Here is a 16,212-nt window from a genome sequence, read left to right as displayed (position 1 = left end):
TGATGCTCTCATGAAGCACGGAGCAAACAAGGCTGTGGGCGACAGCGACAGCCTTCAAAAACAAGGAAGCTCACAGTGACCATCAGGAAGCTCTGAGCCCGGGGTGACGAGATGAAAGAAGCATAGGGTTGTGCCATCTCCAACGTGGTGGCCAGTCTATGGGCACTGCCTGTGGGGTTCTGGCATCACTGGTATAATTCGGGCCCCCTTCACATAGGAGGCAGTCTGCAGCTCTTAGGAGTTGAACCAGGGCTGTGAGTAGCAGCTACTGCCATCTGTGCTACCAATGTGGCTGTGGCTAAAGCAAGCAAGTTGTCAGACGAAGCTGAACTCAGACACCTGGTTTCAAGAGCCAGAGACATAATGAATGTGACTTCAGCGACCCTAGCTAAGGCCTCTAAAAGGGTCTCTACAGCAATGAAAGGTACCAACAGGGCTCTGAAAGCAATTGGGCAACATGTCTGTGCAGTCAGGATGGCCAGGAGGATCTTCACTGTTAAATTCCCTGCCCAGTGTCTGGTCAGGTGTGGAAAGCCATTGAAGGTCCTGCTTGGTCAATGAAAAGAGGATCCAGAGTCAGAGGGGCAGCCTCTGGGGTCGCCTTCCTTGCACTGGACATGTATATCCTTGTAGCAGACTCAAAACGCATTCACACATTGAGACAAACATCAGGGTTGCTGAAGCAATACAACTGGTCAGCTGTGTCTGCAGAACTCATCCAAACCCACAAGACTGCAGTAAGATTGCTTCAGGGACACCCGTCCGTAAGCAACTCAGGGGTCAAGGAAGATGGCATGGACACAGTTGGCAAGAGTGGGGGTATTTTGTGGGAGGGGAAGCAGGTGAGAACAGGTGTGTGGAACTAAACACTGAGGAGTTTGTGTTTCTGTGCCTGAGAACGAGGTTAATGTGGGTCAAAGAGAAGCCAGCAGCGAGAGTCTGAAGGGAGGGGCAGAGAAGCCAGCAGCGAGAGTCTGAAGGGAGGGGCAGAGAAGGCTAGAGGATGGGGAAGGGGCCTGGAAACACACGGGCTGCACTGTGCAGGAGACAGCAATGAGATGTCTGGGGAAACCGAGGCACTGATCATGGGTAAAAGCCAGAATGAGGGCTTTGAATATGGAGAAGACACAGTGGCTCCTCCCTCTCCTTCCCCATGGGTGCTGTGGGCTGTGGCCATGGCCCTTCCTCTCCTGCAGCAAAAGGACCAACTCACCCTTTGTCAATTAAGTGACTTCGGGGTAGTGACAGAGCTGGTGATGCTGTTGAGGCTGGCATTGGTGGTGACAGGATGGTGGGTGGAGCCCTTGCCAGGGGTCAGGCCATCTAAAGGACCAATGGAATTAAAGTACATCCCTGGGACAGTAGTGGTGACGGTGAGAAAGAATTTTTGGTTATATATGTATTGCTTTTAATGTGCACCTAGTGGTCAAACTGCTCTCTACACTGTGGAAGCTTAACTTGTAATTCCTCCCTGGGGCTCTAGGATCATGTAGAAATAAAATGAACTACAATTGTGCTCTATCGTCTCAGGATAAAATGCTAACTTCAGCTTCTGGATTCCTGTTTGCTTCAGGTCACACACACACACACACACACACACACACACACACACACACACACACCCTCACTCCCCCTCCGCAACTGCCAAGGGATAATAACATTGGGAAAAGCTACCTCTTAAAGCAGACATTACAGAAGCTGCTGGAACTTGCTTCTGTAAGCACACCGAACTCGGTGGAACTTTGCCCAGCAGCGCCCTCTGCAGGCGGCTACGTAGGAAACAAATTCAGCATGGCTGTCAGCTTGGAAGAACAGTTCAAGTTGGGGCTGCACTTTGCAAAGCACTAGCCAGGTCCAGGCCAGAGAGCATGAGATGATCCTGGGCCCTCCAGCTCTCCGTGTACGGCCTGTTCCTTTGCTGGCCAGGTTTTACTCAACAGCACATTTCCAGAGAGTGGGTGCAGACTGACTTTATCAGAAGCCAAACATATTGAGGTGAGTAATGTCAACCAATTTGCAATCACGAGCTCCATCTTTGGCCTGGGCAGGATGGCTCAAAGGATGAAGGTTCTTGCTACCAAACGTGATGATGTGGATTTGATCCTGGGGAACCTATTGTGGAAGGTGAGGCCTGACTTCCACAAGCTGGTCTCTGACAACCCTAAGTCTGCCATGGCAGCCACCCAGCTCCCTACCAAACCCGCACGAACACACTGAGAGAGTAAATATAAGTAAACATCATTATTCAAAGATGCTACAGTTATTTCAAACTGAAAGGAAGAGTCACAGCCCATGCGCTTCCAGCTCCTTCCAGAGTTGGGAACAAGGTTGCTGCCCCAGATGATGTCTTAGGTCACCTGGCTCTGCCTGTCTGGTGTTCTATAGACCTGGGTTGAATAAATACTCTTGACTCTTCAGGGAAAATGGATGAAACAATCAACCACATAACAGAAGGTGGCATGGGACAAGAGGAATGTACGGAAAGTGAAGGGATGCCCGGCACGACAGTCTTCAATGGGGAGCTAAGGATGAAGTGAGGACAAGGGAAGCAGGAAGCCTGGTGGCCTGCCAGGCATTAGAGGGAGGGGTTGTGTGGTGAGCAGGATAACGGTGACAATCACCAGAACCAAAAATGGCTGCTGCTGTCTCACTGGCCCTGAGGATGTCAGGTGTGTGTCTAATACTGACAGCACAAGATCCTGTTGAAAGGTTCCATGTGCCATGGAAATGACAGGGAGCCTGGGCAGGGAGAGCAGGGAGGGACAACTAATTGCCACTCCTAAAGCCTGCATCTCAAGATTCCTGCAGTCAAGCCAAGCTGGATCCCCACAATGACACACTGAGCCTGTGTTGTGTCAGCTGACTGGTTCCCTGAGTACCAAATGTGTGACTTCCCTTCACTGTGAACCTGCATCAATGATGTATAACGAGGGAACCAAGTCCTCCATGGCCTCCTGTGCGCTCACTCTCTCTCCCTCAGTCATGCACTCCCTTTGGTCTCTGCCATCTACAGACCACACTGGTACAATGGTTGCAACCCATGCCTGTCTGGTCTGGCTGGGCACAGGGGCATTCCTCAGCCATCATGCAAGGCCAGGACTGACTAGGCCCAGGGGACTCTATACAGGTTTATGTAGGGCCAGCTGCAGAGGGACAATGAGAGACAGATCCTCCACCTTTCTGCTGTGGGACTCCCCTTGACTCATGCAAGAGCTTCCAGAAATCTCTCCTCATGGCACTGACCCTGCACCTGTTCCAACGGGGGCTTTCTTGGCCCTTGAGAGTACAGGTTTGGTTAAATACTGCTTTCAGCTTCCTGAAGGCTTCCATTGCCTTTAGACAAAGTCCCACAGTTTAGTGCTAAATATGAGTGCTGAACCCAGGGATGCCCAGTGGCACCTCCAGCAGCAACGGCCTCACATGAGGCTTACTAAGGAACGGGTCTGGAGCACACTTCCTGACTGTGAGGAATGAGAGAGGGACGAGCAACAGTGGATAAAAATGACACGTTCTCCATTCCACTGCTTGAGTGATAGGTTAGTCCTGCCAGAACCTTCTGCTGAGACCTTCAGAGACTGTCCTCAGAGTTTCCAGTTATGGAGACTCTGAGGCCAGTTATGAGGAAGCTCTGTGTGAGTCCACACCGGGGATCAATTCTCCATTCGCCCACAGGGCATCTGAGTGGAAGCCCTCACTACCCAGGAGCAAGAGCTTCTGGTCTGCAAACTGATCCCTATCCCTCTGTCCTCCCAAGGAGCCGGCAGTGCTCAGTGAGTTCTTGAGTGCCTGACACCCTGCTGAAGGCTCCTCACTGTGTTCCTGTCCATCAGTCCATGTTCCTGGGTGGCCTGCAATAGACTCTCAGTGTCCTGAAGTCCAGAGCCATGGTCACCTTTTAGCCTCCTCTCATCTGAATAACATGTTTCACTTCTTGGCCAATTATCACCTGTTTCTTACACTACATTCTTTCTGAGATGTCCCCTGGGCGCCGGGTGCATCAGATATCAAGTGCTGAAGTTTCCCTTTGTGCCTGGACCACTGGACTCCCTTCATGATAACTGTGCATTGAAGATCTTTGGGTGGAAAGTGAGAGAATGGTGGATGGTTTGAACAAGAAGAACATCCATTGAAGGGAACTGGTACGTTTAGAGGATGGAAAAGAACAACATCTACTCTGGTCCCAGATGTGAGGACCCAGATCCAACACCAGGACACTCTACCAGGGCTCTGCCATCAGGTGAATTAGGTCCAAATACCTTGACTTCTAATGCCAGCCATTACAACTGCAAACTCTCAGGAGACACAATAGATTGATTGAGGTGAGTGGATCTTGGACCAGCCAGCCAGGAGATGAGGGGGACAATAGATGACAGAGATGTCCCCTGAAGGGAATCTCAGGTCAGCTAGAATGTGAATGTGAAATTACTCTATATAGTCACATCCTGAGCTGCAGCCATTCATGCCATCATCCTCAAACGAACAAATAACTTCACAAGCTATCATAGATTCCCAAAGCCAAAGACCACAGCAATACCCGCAAGATGGTGGAACAGCCACAAACTCTCCCCTCTTTCTGAATCTCAAGGTCAGGTCAGAAAGCCGGGTTCCAAGTTTAGTACAATGTCCATGTCCGTGTCCGTGTGCGTGTGTGTGTGTGTGTGTGAAGCAGAGGCTACAACCTACAATTGTTGCCTAGTAGACTGTAATGTCAACATTGCAGTTGGTGTTCCTATCAGGCTGTGGGCAGTGGCTTTTCAATATATTGAACAGTTTCCATCATAGACAGCAGTCATTGGAGATCCAGCAACTCCCACCTCCCTATGTTTACTACAAAAGACTAAGTGGAACCTAGTCAAAAATACTGAGATATTTGACATATATTGCTAGGACAGTGACCAGCCAACCTTCTGTGGTGAACAAGGAATGAGTTGTATCCTTGTCCATTCTGCAGAACTGCCTGATGGGGTGACTCTCCTGTGCTCTCCTCGGACTCCTGAACCTCAACCCACTGCTATTTTGGAACAGTCACTCCTGAGGCTGGATCCCTGACCTATTTAAAGCTTACTTGCTCCATCCTCAGTACTCAGCAGGGAGTCTACAAGGTGAGCCACATATAGGCTCTGTGTCAATCACTGGACCCTGTCTAAACTGGAATCACAGGGATGCTGTGTTCCCTCTGCAAAGGCATCTGGAATTCCTGACCCTCATATGCAGTCAGGCTGAAGGTGAGTTATCTGCATCTTGTCACACATGATAACCGGAAGTCACGTTCCATCCTCTATACACTCTTCCTCTGTGGTCCTCCTTGATGTCAGCACTTTTTCTTTGGACCCTGGATCTGAGCAAAGGCATATAGTGTTGGATTCAGGCTGTGGGCTAGACTGCAGTGGCTGAGGCAGTGGCTGCCTCTTCTACTCTCATATGGCCACCCAGAGCTGTGGGCATGGGGTACACACACTTCCCTGTGATTTGCAGCCTGGAATATTTGTCTCTTGAGTGACTTCAGAAGCCCTCTATCACATGGTTAGCTGGAAGATCCCTGTCCCTACTCTGTGATGTTTTTAGAGAAAGAGAGACAAACCAGTAGAGAGATGCATTCATGTTTCGGGGGACCTAGTACAGCATTGGGTATATTTACATTGAGTGTACTCTCCATGATGTGGACTGGACAGATATAAAAACCAGAGTAGCAAAATGCCTCTGACCTCCTCACCCAAATTCCACTAGGTGGCGATGGTGCTCACCCTCTGATTCCTAAGCCATTACAAGGTTGCATAGGTTTCAGAATCCCCACCTCCGAAGTGGCAGCCACCCGGGGTGGCATTTCTTGCCATATCACTGGTCAACCAAGCTGTCCTTTAGCAGACCTTCAGGGTGTCCAATTAGGATGGGCTCCACTTGTGTACCTGGAGGCTGAGACCCTTATTTCTCTCCTTAAGGTAAAGACGCAGCAGGGTCCTGATGCCCTACCCTGTGTCTATTCAGTACTGCACTAATGTACCAGTTCATGCTATGCTTTTCTCTGAGTCCCCTGTAAGGATGCCTCTCAGATGTTGTGGACATTTTAATGGTTCTGCATCTTGTTGTGGATTTGCTCACTGTCTAACTAAACCCATGTTCATGAAGAAAAGAGACAGAGCAAGGGATTTTGGAGAGGCAGAAAAACAGGAATAACATTAATGCTAAATTTCATAAATACTACTGTTTCTTTAAATATCAGTGGTGTGTGTGTGTGTGTGTGTGTGTGTGTGTGTGTGTGTGTAAGAGAGAGAGAGTGTGTGCTCCACTTGCTTACAGTACCCTCAGAGATCCTAGCAGGGCGTCAAATCCCCTGGAGCTGAAGTTACAGGAGGTTACAACTCACTTGATATGGGTGCTGGGAACTGAACTACCTACCCACCATCAAACTAAGTACGGTCACAAGTCTAAGGTCCAATGCTGAGTCATACTTTGAGTCTTGGCAAGTCCAGGAATCCTGAGGTCTAAGCCATTGCCTCTCCCAAATGTTTTTTTTTTTTTAAAGATTTATTTATTTATTATATGTAAGTACACTGTAGCTGTCTTCAGACACTCCAGAAGAGGGAGTCAGATCTTGTTACAGATGGTTGTGAGCCACCATGTGGTTGCTGGGATTTGAACTTCAGACCTTCGGAAGAGCAGTCGGGTGCTCTTACCCACTGAGCCATCTCACCAGCCCCCTCTCCCAAATGTTAAAGTGTGTTGGTAGCAGTAGTGTGAAAGATCCCATGTCACCTGCTGTTCTTCTCTCAAAAGCTGAGTAGGGATGGTCACCAAAGCCCAAGACTAATGCGTGGAGTGGAACCTGTCCTGATGTAAGAGGACTTGGCCACTTAGGTCCAGAAATCCCCTGCTTCCTAGAGCAAAGCTGAGCTATTCCACGGCCACTAGGTTGCCTGAGTTTGTAGATTTGAGACTTCTGTTAGCAAGCGGCTCTGTCTCCTCAACTCCAGGAGTCCTAGAGCCAGCCAGGGAGCAGGGGAGTCTCCAGTGGAAGATGCCAGGGGTTCTCAGGTTAGTTAATGCATCATGGGTCTCAACACAGAGCAGGAACCTGAGACAGAAGGATGCACATAGGCAAGTGTCTACACTGTCTGCCGCCCTCAGCATCAGCTCTGGCCTCATCAACCAATGGAGACAGAGAGGTTCTCCTGAGGTGCAGAAGGGTGGGATGGAGGTGTGCTAGGGGACTGTGGGGCTCGGCAGAGCAGGCAATGCTGGACGTGATCAGGGGAGAACTGCATAGTTAGTGCTGGTGGGTCTCCCCACCACTGGAAGCCCCACCCAAGATGGTTTGGCCCAAGCAGGATTTGGAATGTTGACCTGAGGTCACTCTTTTGAGTTGGCAAAGTGAGTATTATTCTGGGTGGCACCCTACACATGCCCATTCCAGTGTGTTGATTGGTCCATGGCTGCCCGGGAGGTGAGACTTTCAGTTTCCATTTCCCAGTTGGGAGCATAAGGCCAGAGGCTGCTTTCCTTGTGACTCAGAGGTGCAGCTGCCAACTGCATCTGCGAAGCCAAGGCCATCTGGGTCCTGTTAGGTAAGTTGAGCCTCTTCGCTCCTCTGCCTCTTCATCCTCACAATGTTACCTCGGGAAAGAGGGATAGCTGCCTCATTCTAGGGATCAACTCAAGAAAGGTAGGTGTCTTCCACAGCCCTGAGTTCAGACGAACTGGCCTTGCAGTTTGTCTGCAAAGTTGGTGTTTGGCTGTTTCTCTCCCTCTGCACTTAACACAAGACAGGATGGGCAATCCTTCCGATGGGATCACCAAGTGCTCTGGGGCTCAGCTCAGGTGCGGGATGCCTATGATCTGGACAGCAGGCCCCAGAGAGAAAACAGATTTATGGGAGTCCCCTACTTGGGGAAATATAAAAATTGAAGGATGTGGAGGAGAACAAAAGGCTCAGAATCCATCAGTTTTTATGAGCATCCTTACATTGGGCCAGGATTATTGCTGCCAAGACAAGGTTGGAATAAATGTTGACTGGCAGATAAAAGAAGCCCATATATTATGCCGTGAACTGTCTCTGTGAGTGTCTTTACCGTGCCCAGGGCAACTGAAACTAGGGGCTGTGTTGTGCTGAGGAATCTGTGAAAGAGGCTGAGTGGTGGGCCAAGGCCTACCTCCTTTGGGCCTCTGCTGGCCTTCTGTCCAGTCTGTGTGGGATAGAGAAGAGGGAAAGGGGTCCCTGTGAATTCAGAGGGGAAGGGTATCAGCATGGGGTCAGGGAGGGAAATGTGAACGATCATATAAACAGCCCAGGACCTGTTTGTCAATCATGAGGTCAATGGCATGTGTGGATGGGGGTGTTAGTCTTCTGTGCCTGAGGAAGCAAAGAATGTTCTAGAAACTTTGGGAGAAGAAGATGGAGAGTGTGAGAAAGAAGAAAATTAAAAAGCAATCACTTTTTTTTCCTTAACAAGACTGTGTCCTCAGAGATTGGTGATTCTATGTCCAATAAATGTCTCCCAGAGCCCACATCAGGAGCACCTAAGGCCCAAGAAGACAAGACCAACTTAGTTGGTTCTGGCACAGGCACTAGGTCACTCTTGGGACCATGGCAGACACTGGTGGCCCAGAGAAAAGTGTCTCAGGAAGTCACGATATTTAGTCCTGGGAGGGAATGTAGAAGCCAGCCAGAAAGAGTCAGTGTGTGAGATTTCACATGGATGGAGGAGGGAGGCCTTTTGTAGGGAGGGAAAAGCCCAGACAAAGCCTAAGACATTGGTTATGGGATAAGGTGAGAGGGGCTGCAGCAGGCTGTGGATATTGTAGGGTTAATTAATCTCAATCAGGGGATTAAGATTAAACCCCACCTTTGATCATTCAGGACCCAGATAAAAGACACAAAACATTTATATTTATAATAATCCTTTAAAGCGTGAGAGTAGGGCACATACCTACCCTCTATGCCATTGTGTCTACTTCTTTATCAATAACCCTGAGTAGCAAGCTGCCATGTTCCATCCGGACCACTCTTCACTCCAATTGGCCAGACCTCATTGCAATGTTTTCATGACTCACCTACCCCATGGCATCTTCTCCTCTCTCCACCTTCTCTATCCTTCCTTGTGATTCTCCTGACCCCAAGCCTGGGAACTGAAACCCTACATATCTCTCTTCTGCCCAGCGATAGGCTGGTGACATCTTTATTCCACCAATAGTTTTAAATCAAGGAGCAAGGTCACATAGCACTTGATGATTCTACATTCCCTGTCACAACCAGGCCCAGTATTCAACATTACAATGCATAGCAACAGACCAAACCCCAATAGTGGGGGACTCACTGTGCTGGGTGCAAAGTCCGGAGCCTGAACCTGGGAGAGAATTACAGATTCTGGGGGAGGAGCTTGGGGCCCTGACCTCTGTCTGGCCTAGTGAAGGAGATGTGAGGGAGCCACCAGAAGAGGCTGGGCTGGAACCCCTGTGCTGCAGTGTTTGGAGATCATGTGCACGGATGGAGAAGGGAGGCCCCCAGCCTGGAACTTCAGGTGGCCATGAGCAGAGAAGGACAGCATCATCTGCACACCTCCAGGGCCATGTCCACAGAGTCCTTCCTCCAAGAAGGCCCACTGTCTAGATGGCTAGAAGCAGGACTCAACGAAGGTAGAGAAAGACAAAATTATACATGCTCCTGTGTTTTTGTGGTACTGAGTATCGAATGCATGGCCAAGTGTACACTTGGCAAGAGCCCTGCCATGAGTCTTCTCCTCTGCACAGACTCTAAGACGTATGGCACAAACACTTTACCAAAATGTAGTGTCGCCTGAGATACCAGCTTGCCTACCTGATAGTTGAAGGCTGTGACCTGTGAGGCAAAAAGGAAGGGAGATGAAGTGGGGGAGGGGACAAAGAAGTAAGGGGAGGGTGAAGCTAGCTCTCCTTCACACCTGTGCATCATCCCCCAGAAGGCCTCAGCAACCTTCTTCTTGTGCTTGTTGCTCAAGACTGGGTCCCTCAGTCACTGGACTAGTGACCTCATGTCTGAGAAAAGCAAATTCCAGGTGGAGAACAGTGAGGCAGGGTAGTGGTCCTGGCTTCTGCACAGAGTAGCCTGACATCTGGTGTCATCAGAGCCATTATCCTCTTGAGATGAGGCCACTAAGTTAACAAGATGTCATCTTCCTGGAAACAGCCTGACTGCAATGGCTTAATAGAGAAGCCAACCTTTGGCAGGGTGCATCATAGCTCTCTTCAAAGGCATGGAAGCAAAGTGTTTCTGTGCTGTTGGTGTCCGCCAGCCCAAAGATGCAGAGGGGCTCCTATGAGAAGGTGAACCTGAGGTGGATGCTCTCAGTGCTGGGGAAGGCTCACCATGGAGACCAAGGCAAGAGGCAGATTGGTGAAAGATCAGGGCTATGAGAGGAAGGTCTGGGGGAGTCTAGATGTGTGCTGCACAAAATGTGGGCTAGCCATGTCCACGGAATTTCTCTATCCTTCTGTCTAAAGAGAAAGAAAGCCAAGAGAGGACCCCACCATGGTGTACTGTTTTCAGAAAAGTAAGGGAGGGACTTCACTCTTGGTCTCCGTTGCAGGGTGGTTCCATAGGATCTTGGGGCTATAACACATGACCTGCAGGGATGCAGTTTGCAAAGGGAAATATTCACAGAACTCATCACAGGAGACTGGGAGGCCTCAGAGCATGGCTCAGGCGCTAACTTTACCTTTGGGTAAGATCTTCTTTGTGCACAACAAGATGTCCTCACAGAGCGAAACAGAGCAAGCAAGCAGACTTCATGCTTGCACCCTCTTCTCAGAGACCTCATCTGCACGCAGCCTAGGAGTGCAGCCTAGGAGTGCAGCCTAGGAGCTCAGTTGATACTTAGCTGTCATTCCTCACACACAGTTCCCATCCCCAGGGAGCCGCCAGAACCTTCTTCCCATCTCTGCCTTTCATGTGTTGACTTGATTCTTTTTCATAGCTGCGTCCTCGGTTTCTCACGGTCACCTTGGACACCACAGGGCACAGGGGGCACCGCCCTGGCTGGGATGAGGGAGACAGAATGGAGCTGGGTGATTGATCTCATTAGGGAGCAGCTGCAGGGCTCAGGAAAAGACTGGGTCCTGTGAATTAAATCTTTTAGAGTCTTGGCAGCCACCCTGGAGGGAGCCTTGGAACAACCAGATTCATGGCCACCTGCCTGCCTTTGCTACAGGAGTCGCCACTTTACCCCACACTGTGACTCTTCTTCCATACAGTCTGAGCACCTGGCGAGCGTTAAGGAAAACCTCTCAAAGACTCTGTGCCTGGACCAAGGATTCAGAAGCTTTCACGGCCTCTTGAGGCAGCCACAGCTCTGCACCTTACCTGTGCGCTGCTCTCAGAATAGACCTGGTGGCCGCCACAAAAGACAAGGATGAGGCCACCAAGGACCAAAGCCAGTGCCCTGATTCTGGGTCTGTAGGGATCCACCTCATAGCCCAATCTGGGGCATAAGAGGGGCAACTTCCCCTTTACCTTGTCCTCTTTGGTGTGACCAGAAGACCCTGAGGATGTGGAAGACAGCAGGCTACGTGGCTTAGTCACAGCTCCCAAAGTCAGCACAGATCAATGACTGCCCTGCGTTATTTGTGAGAATCTAAAGACCGTAAAGCTTCCATTGAGGAAGAAAGACTTCTCTTGGAATCTGGTCCAAAGAGAGCGATTTGGGGCTCTGTAATCTACATAGAGCCTTGCACTGTGACTATAATACAAAAACAATATCCAGCCTTACTGTATCTTACTGTAGTATTCAACATACTCTGATATCAATTCAATTTCCTCTGAATGTTCTTCTTGAGCAAAAAAAAAAAAAAAAAAAAAAAAAAACAGGTCAGAACTAGATAGGCTGCAAGTCACACGTGAGGGTGTAGGCACCACAGTGTCTGATGTGCCGGATGTCTGTGGTGGATGCAAACCCCAGCACCACAGTGTCTGATCACAGTTCTGATCACAGTGTCTGAGAAGCCGGATGTCTGCGGTGGATGTAAACCAGTGCTGAGTTTTTCCCTCTTCTCTGTGCTCAATCTTTACTCTCTGTTGGCTCTAAGCTGCAAACAGTTCATTTCCCTGCAAAGCGAGGTGGTATCTCCCAGTGCATGAGTCGTCTTGGCTCTGATCCCACAACACCACAGGGTGAGGGCTCGGACACGGTCTGCCTTTTCCCTCAGCTCTGGATGCTGATGTCCGTACGGAAGGTGAGTTAGGTTGGTTACTGCACCGGCTGGTTTTGTGTGCCAACAAGCTGCAGTTATCACAGAGAGAGGAGCCTCTCCCTTCAGGAAATGCCTCCATGAGATCCAGCTCTAAGGCATTTTCTCAATCAGTGTTGAATGGAAGAGGGCCCAGCCCACTGTGGCGTGGTGGTCCTGGGTTCTATAAGAAAGGAGGCTGAGCAAGCCAGGGGAAGCAAGTCAGTAAGCAGCACCTCTTAGCTCCCCAACTCGCCTCCTGGTCATGATGTGTGCACAGGAATAGAAACCCTGAATAAGTCAGTTATGGTGAGGGCGACAGTCCTGGGGTGCAGAGGGAGCAGGCTCATTGTGCCCTCCCAATACCTCTGCTGGGGGTTTTGCATGAAGAAAGAGGGAAAAGAGGGAGAAGGAAGGGGAGAGAGTGTGAGTCACTCCACCAGGACTGTGGATTAGGGACCCATGTTTATATGTTTATCATAATTATTTCACTTCCAAGGAGACTTTATCTGTAAATATAGATAACAGGCCTGGTGGCCAGAACACGGGAAGCAAAGGACACAGTTCAGCTGGTGACAACACTGGTGACCAACACATCACCAGCGCTTCATGGGATAAACACTCACGACATGACACTAAGAACCTGATGCTCCCTGGGCACTAACTGCATCCTTCTTTCCTTGTAGAGAGCAGACACACCATCCAGGGAGCCACTGGGTATCTCAGAACATGGCAAGCAGTGGATACCTGTATAGCCTGGTGGCTGAAGATGGAGTCTGGCAGGCGTTTGTATCCAAGGCCAAGTTGTCCAGGTCAGTGCTATGGGATGCCCAGCATGGCCCTTAACCCCTGCATGACTGAGGAAGGCACACCCACTCCACACAGTCCCTGTTAATGGCATTAAAGGCACTCCTCAATAGCCCTTGGAAAATATTCTAACACATTAGTCAGTGGGTCCCAAGGATCCACCTGTCTCTACCTATCCCAGCACTGAGATTATAAAACCATGCCACCCGGGCCCAGCTGTTTTGACTTGGGTTTGAGGGATGGCACTCGGGTTTGCATGCATATGGGTGAGCACTTCCACAGCTGACTGTCTCCCCAGTCTTAAGATGACTGACACACCATTAAAGACCATAAAACCTATTTAAAATACCTAACATCGCTCGCCAAAGGGGAACTTCCCACAACTCTAGAATCCTAACTGGGCTGTGATAGTAGAGACCATTGTGGGGTGGATTGCTTTTACACAGCCTGTTTTACATAGACACAAGCCATCTCTCACACACTGTTGACCTCTGCTCTTACAGGGAGAGAGCAGTGGCCCTCCACAAAGCTCTGAGGGAACTGACAGCGCTCTTGGCCATAGCAGACAGAGGCAGACTTCAAAAAGGTCTGAAAGGCAGGGAGAAGTTTTTGAAAGTCTTTCCTCGCTTGAAAGCAGAGCTGGTGGAGCATATCAGTCAGCTCCATGCCCTGGCTGACCACGCTGAGAAACTACACAGGGGCTGCACCATCTCCAACGTGGTGGCTGACTCCTTCAGTGCTGCCTCTGACATCCTGAGCCTCCTTGGTCTCTTTCTGGCACCTGTGACAGCAGAGGGAAGTCTGGTGCTCTCAGCAACTGGCTTGGGGCTGGGGGTAGCAGCTACTGTGACTGATGTTGCTACCTCAATCGTGGAGGAAACAAGCAGGGTTTTGGATGAAGTTGAAGCTGCTCCGACTGGCACTCATGTGCTGGGGGAGGCTGGCACAAGTGTGGATAGGATTGCCAGCAAGGTCCCTCAGGCTACCAGAGACATCACTAGAGACCTGGAAGCCCTTGAGCAGCACATGAATGCCCTCAGGCTGGTTAGAGCCAACCCTCGTTTAGAAGAAGATGCCAGGATCCTGGCCACCACAGGAAGCATCTCTGCCCAACGGGCTATGCAGGTGCGGGCCAGTCTGAAAGGAACCCCTCTGGCAATGAGCAATGAAGCCCGGATCCAACGTGCCACCGCCGCAGGTGCCGCCCTCTGGAGTGATGTGGACAGCCTTGTCAAAGAGTCAAAGCATCTGTACGAAGGGTCTGCGTCAGAGTCGGCTGAAGCACTGAGGAAGCTGGCTCGAGAGCTGGAGGAGAAGCTAGAGGGGCTCATGGAATTCTACAAGACGATCTGATCAGGCCCCAGTCAGTCACCCCATCCCCAAGACAGGCAGAGGTCAGGGGAGAGGACCTGGACAGAGGAGAGCAAGACTGCAGTCAGGTCCGAGGGACCGAGTGTGCAGGCCTGCTGCTGAACACAGCACAATCAGGTGAGACCCCCTGGTGCCTGAGACGAGAGACTAAAGGATGTGCTGCTGTGAGAGGGACTGGAAAGATTGAACTCTGGACTAAACACGGAAGAAGCCAGTTAAGAGAAGGACTAGAAAGCCCTCCCCAGCTGAGCTACTGCAAACAAGACCCCACAAAAGGCAAACCAGAGAGAAAGGTGTGTGCTCTGTAAACACATCATGAGCCCCATCCCTGTGCTTTAGAGCCTGTGCTTCTCCCCAGCTCCCCAGCCCACGCCCATCCTCAGGCATGTCATTGTCCCCTAAATAAACCGTTTCTGTTGTTCCTCACCTTGTGTCTGACTCGGTTCTTTGTCCTGGGGCATGAGAACCTGGAAACATCAACAGGGGTCCTTGAGACTCTCAGATGGCCTGTATCCACTGGCAGCCAGCCTGGGGCCTTTACAGTTGCACCAGATGCGGTACTGTCCCCTCCCATGGAAGCTCTAGGACACCATGGCAAAGCTCCCTCAGGAGGCTCCATGTCTGTGTGGATGGGCCCTCCTCCCCTCCCACCTTTCACCTCAGTGTTTTGTTCCTGTGGATTATGGAGCCCGGATGGACAGTGTGCCTGAACCCCTCCTCCACCCCTGGGGCAGTGACTGAAAAACACAAGAACTGACAGCAAGGCCCAAGTGTAGGGTCGGAGCCAGCTGCTCATCACCACTGTCAACACAGAAACACAAATCTCAGCTCAAAGGGGCTAAGACAGAACTTATCCTGGAGCCAATCGGGAGTGATCACAGACCCGGAAGGCAGATTTAGGTTATCCCGAAGTCTGTGTTCCAACTAACCATTTCATGGTCCTTTTGTAGTAAGGGAACAAGGCATATTATCAATCAGAGCCCTTTTCTGACACACTTGTGGAGACATCAGAGACAGTTACAGCCAAGCAGAGGTAAATTCCAGCTACAGGCCTCAGATGGCAGCTGATGACATTGTTAGCTTGCGGGCTGGTGAACCTAGGGGTCTGATAAGTTAATACATCACAAAGAAATAAAAGAAGATGGAAAGCTAGGATCAGGAATTTTGCATGAGCATATAAATCAAGTCAGCACGTTTATTAAGACAAGTATCTTGCATACAGTTTGCGGGACAAATGAATGACATCAAGAGAAGCTAATAAATTAATGTGATACAAAGGAATCACCGGATATTTAAATGCACAATAGACCAAAAACAGAAACACTGGGACTGAAAGCCACAGTCCTTAGCAGGGACATCCAAAACCCTGACCCAGGGCCATTATATGCTTGCCAAAAGAAGTTCCTGGTTTCACACATGGAGACATATTTCTTCTGTGTAGATTGATCAGGGTCTCTGAAAAGCCCAAGAATGTCCTTCCCCACACAACCAACCTCTCATAAATGACTAATTTTTCAATTAATGTTATTGTACGGTAACATTTCAGAGGAGTGGGTGATACATTTTGTTTTATATAAAGAAGTAACACTATTAAACATAATTAAAATATTATGACACACACACAAAGTTAATAGATCACAAAAGATTTTTATCTGTTAGTCTCTGGATGTTAAGGTCAATGCAGAGGTAGCAAGGAACGGCTATTCAGGGCAATAAAGATGATCAGAAACAACGGTAATTAGGCTCTTGATCTGCAACACTCCAACCTCTCCAGTCATTGACGTTCTAATCAGCTTGTGAGCCTCTTTGGAAGCTCAGTAGGGCATCCCTTCTGGAAAC

General features: G+C 49.8%; 1 protein-coding gene across 3 annotated transcripts; it reads left to right on the top strand.

The window, feature by feature from the left end:
* The first annotated feature begins 7,507 nt into the window (after positions 1 to 7,507).
* Positions 7,508 to 14,799, top strand: Apol9a (apolipoprotein L 9a). 3 transcript variants are annotated; one of them, NM_001162883.1, is made up of 3 exons: positions 7,508 to 7,562; positions 12,882 to 13,007; positions 13,506 to 14,799. In NM_001162883.1, the coding sequence occupies exons 2-3, from the start codon at positions 12,925 to 12,927 to the stop codon at positions 14,353 to 14,355; spliced, it is 933 nt and encodes a 310-aa protein (NP_001156355.1). In that variant the 5' UTR covers positions 7,508 to 7,562; positions 12,882 to 12,924; the 3' UTR covers positions 14,356 to 14,799. The 3 variants fall into 3 exon arrangements, with proteins under 3 accessions (NP_001156355.1, NP_776147.1, XP_006520862.1); NM_173786.1 differs by having other exon boundaries at positions 7,554 to 7,660; XM_006520799.3 differs by lacking the exon at positions 7,508 to 7,562 and adding an exon at positions 11,834 to 12,201.
* The last annotated feature ends 1,413 nt before the right edge of the window (positions 14,800 to 16,212 follow it).

The sequence above is a fragment of the Mus musculus genome, chromosome 15 (genome assembly GCF_000001635.26).
Source record: "Mus musculus strain C57BL/6J chromosome 15, GRCm38.p6 C57BL/6J".
Classification (NCBI taxonomy): Eukaryota; Metazoa; Chordata; class Mammalia; order Rodentia; family Muridae; genus Mus; species Mus musculus.
This window is presented reverse-complemented; position numbering and strand designations above follow the sequence as displayed.

Coding starts and splice junctions, on each gene's coding strand:
- Apol9a (NM_001162883.1), top strand. CDS start 12,925: ATGGCAAGCAGTGGATACCTGTATAGCCTGGTGGCTGAAGATGGAGTC. Junction 13,008..13,505: donor TCCAAGGCCAAGTTGTCCAG/GTCAGTGCTATG, acceptor CTGCTCTTACAG/GGAGAGAGCAGTGGCCCTCC.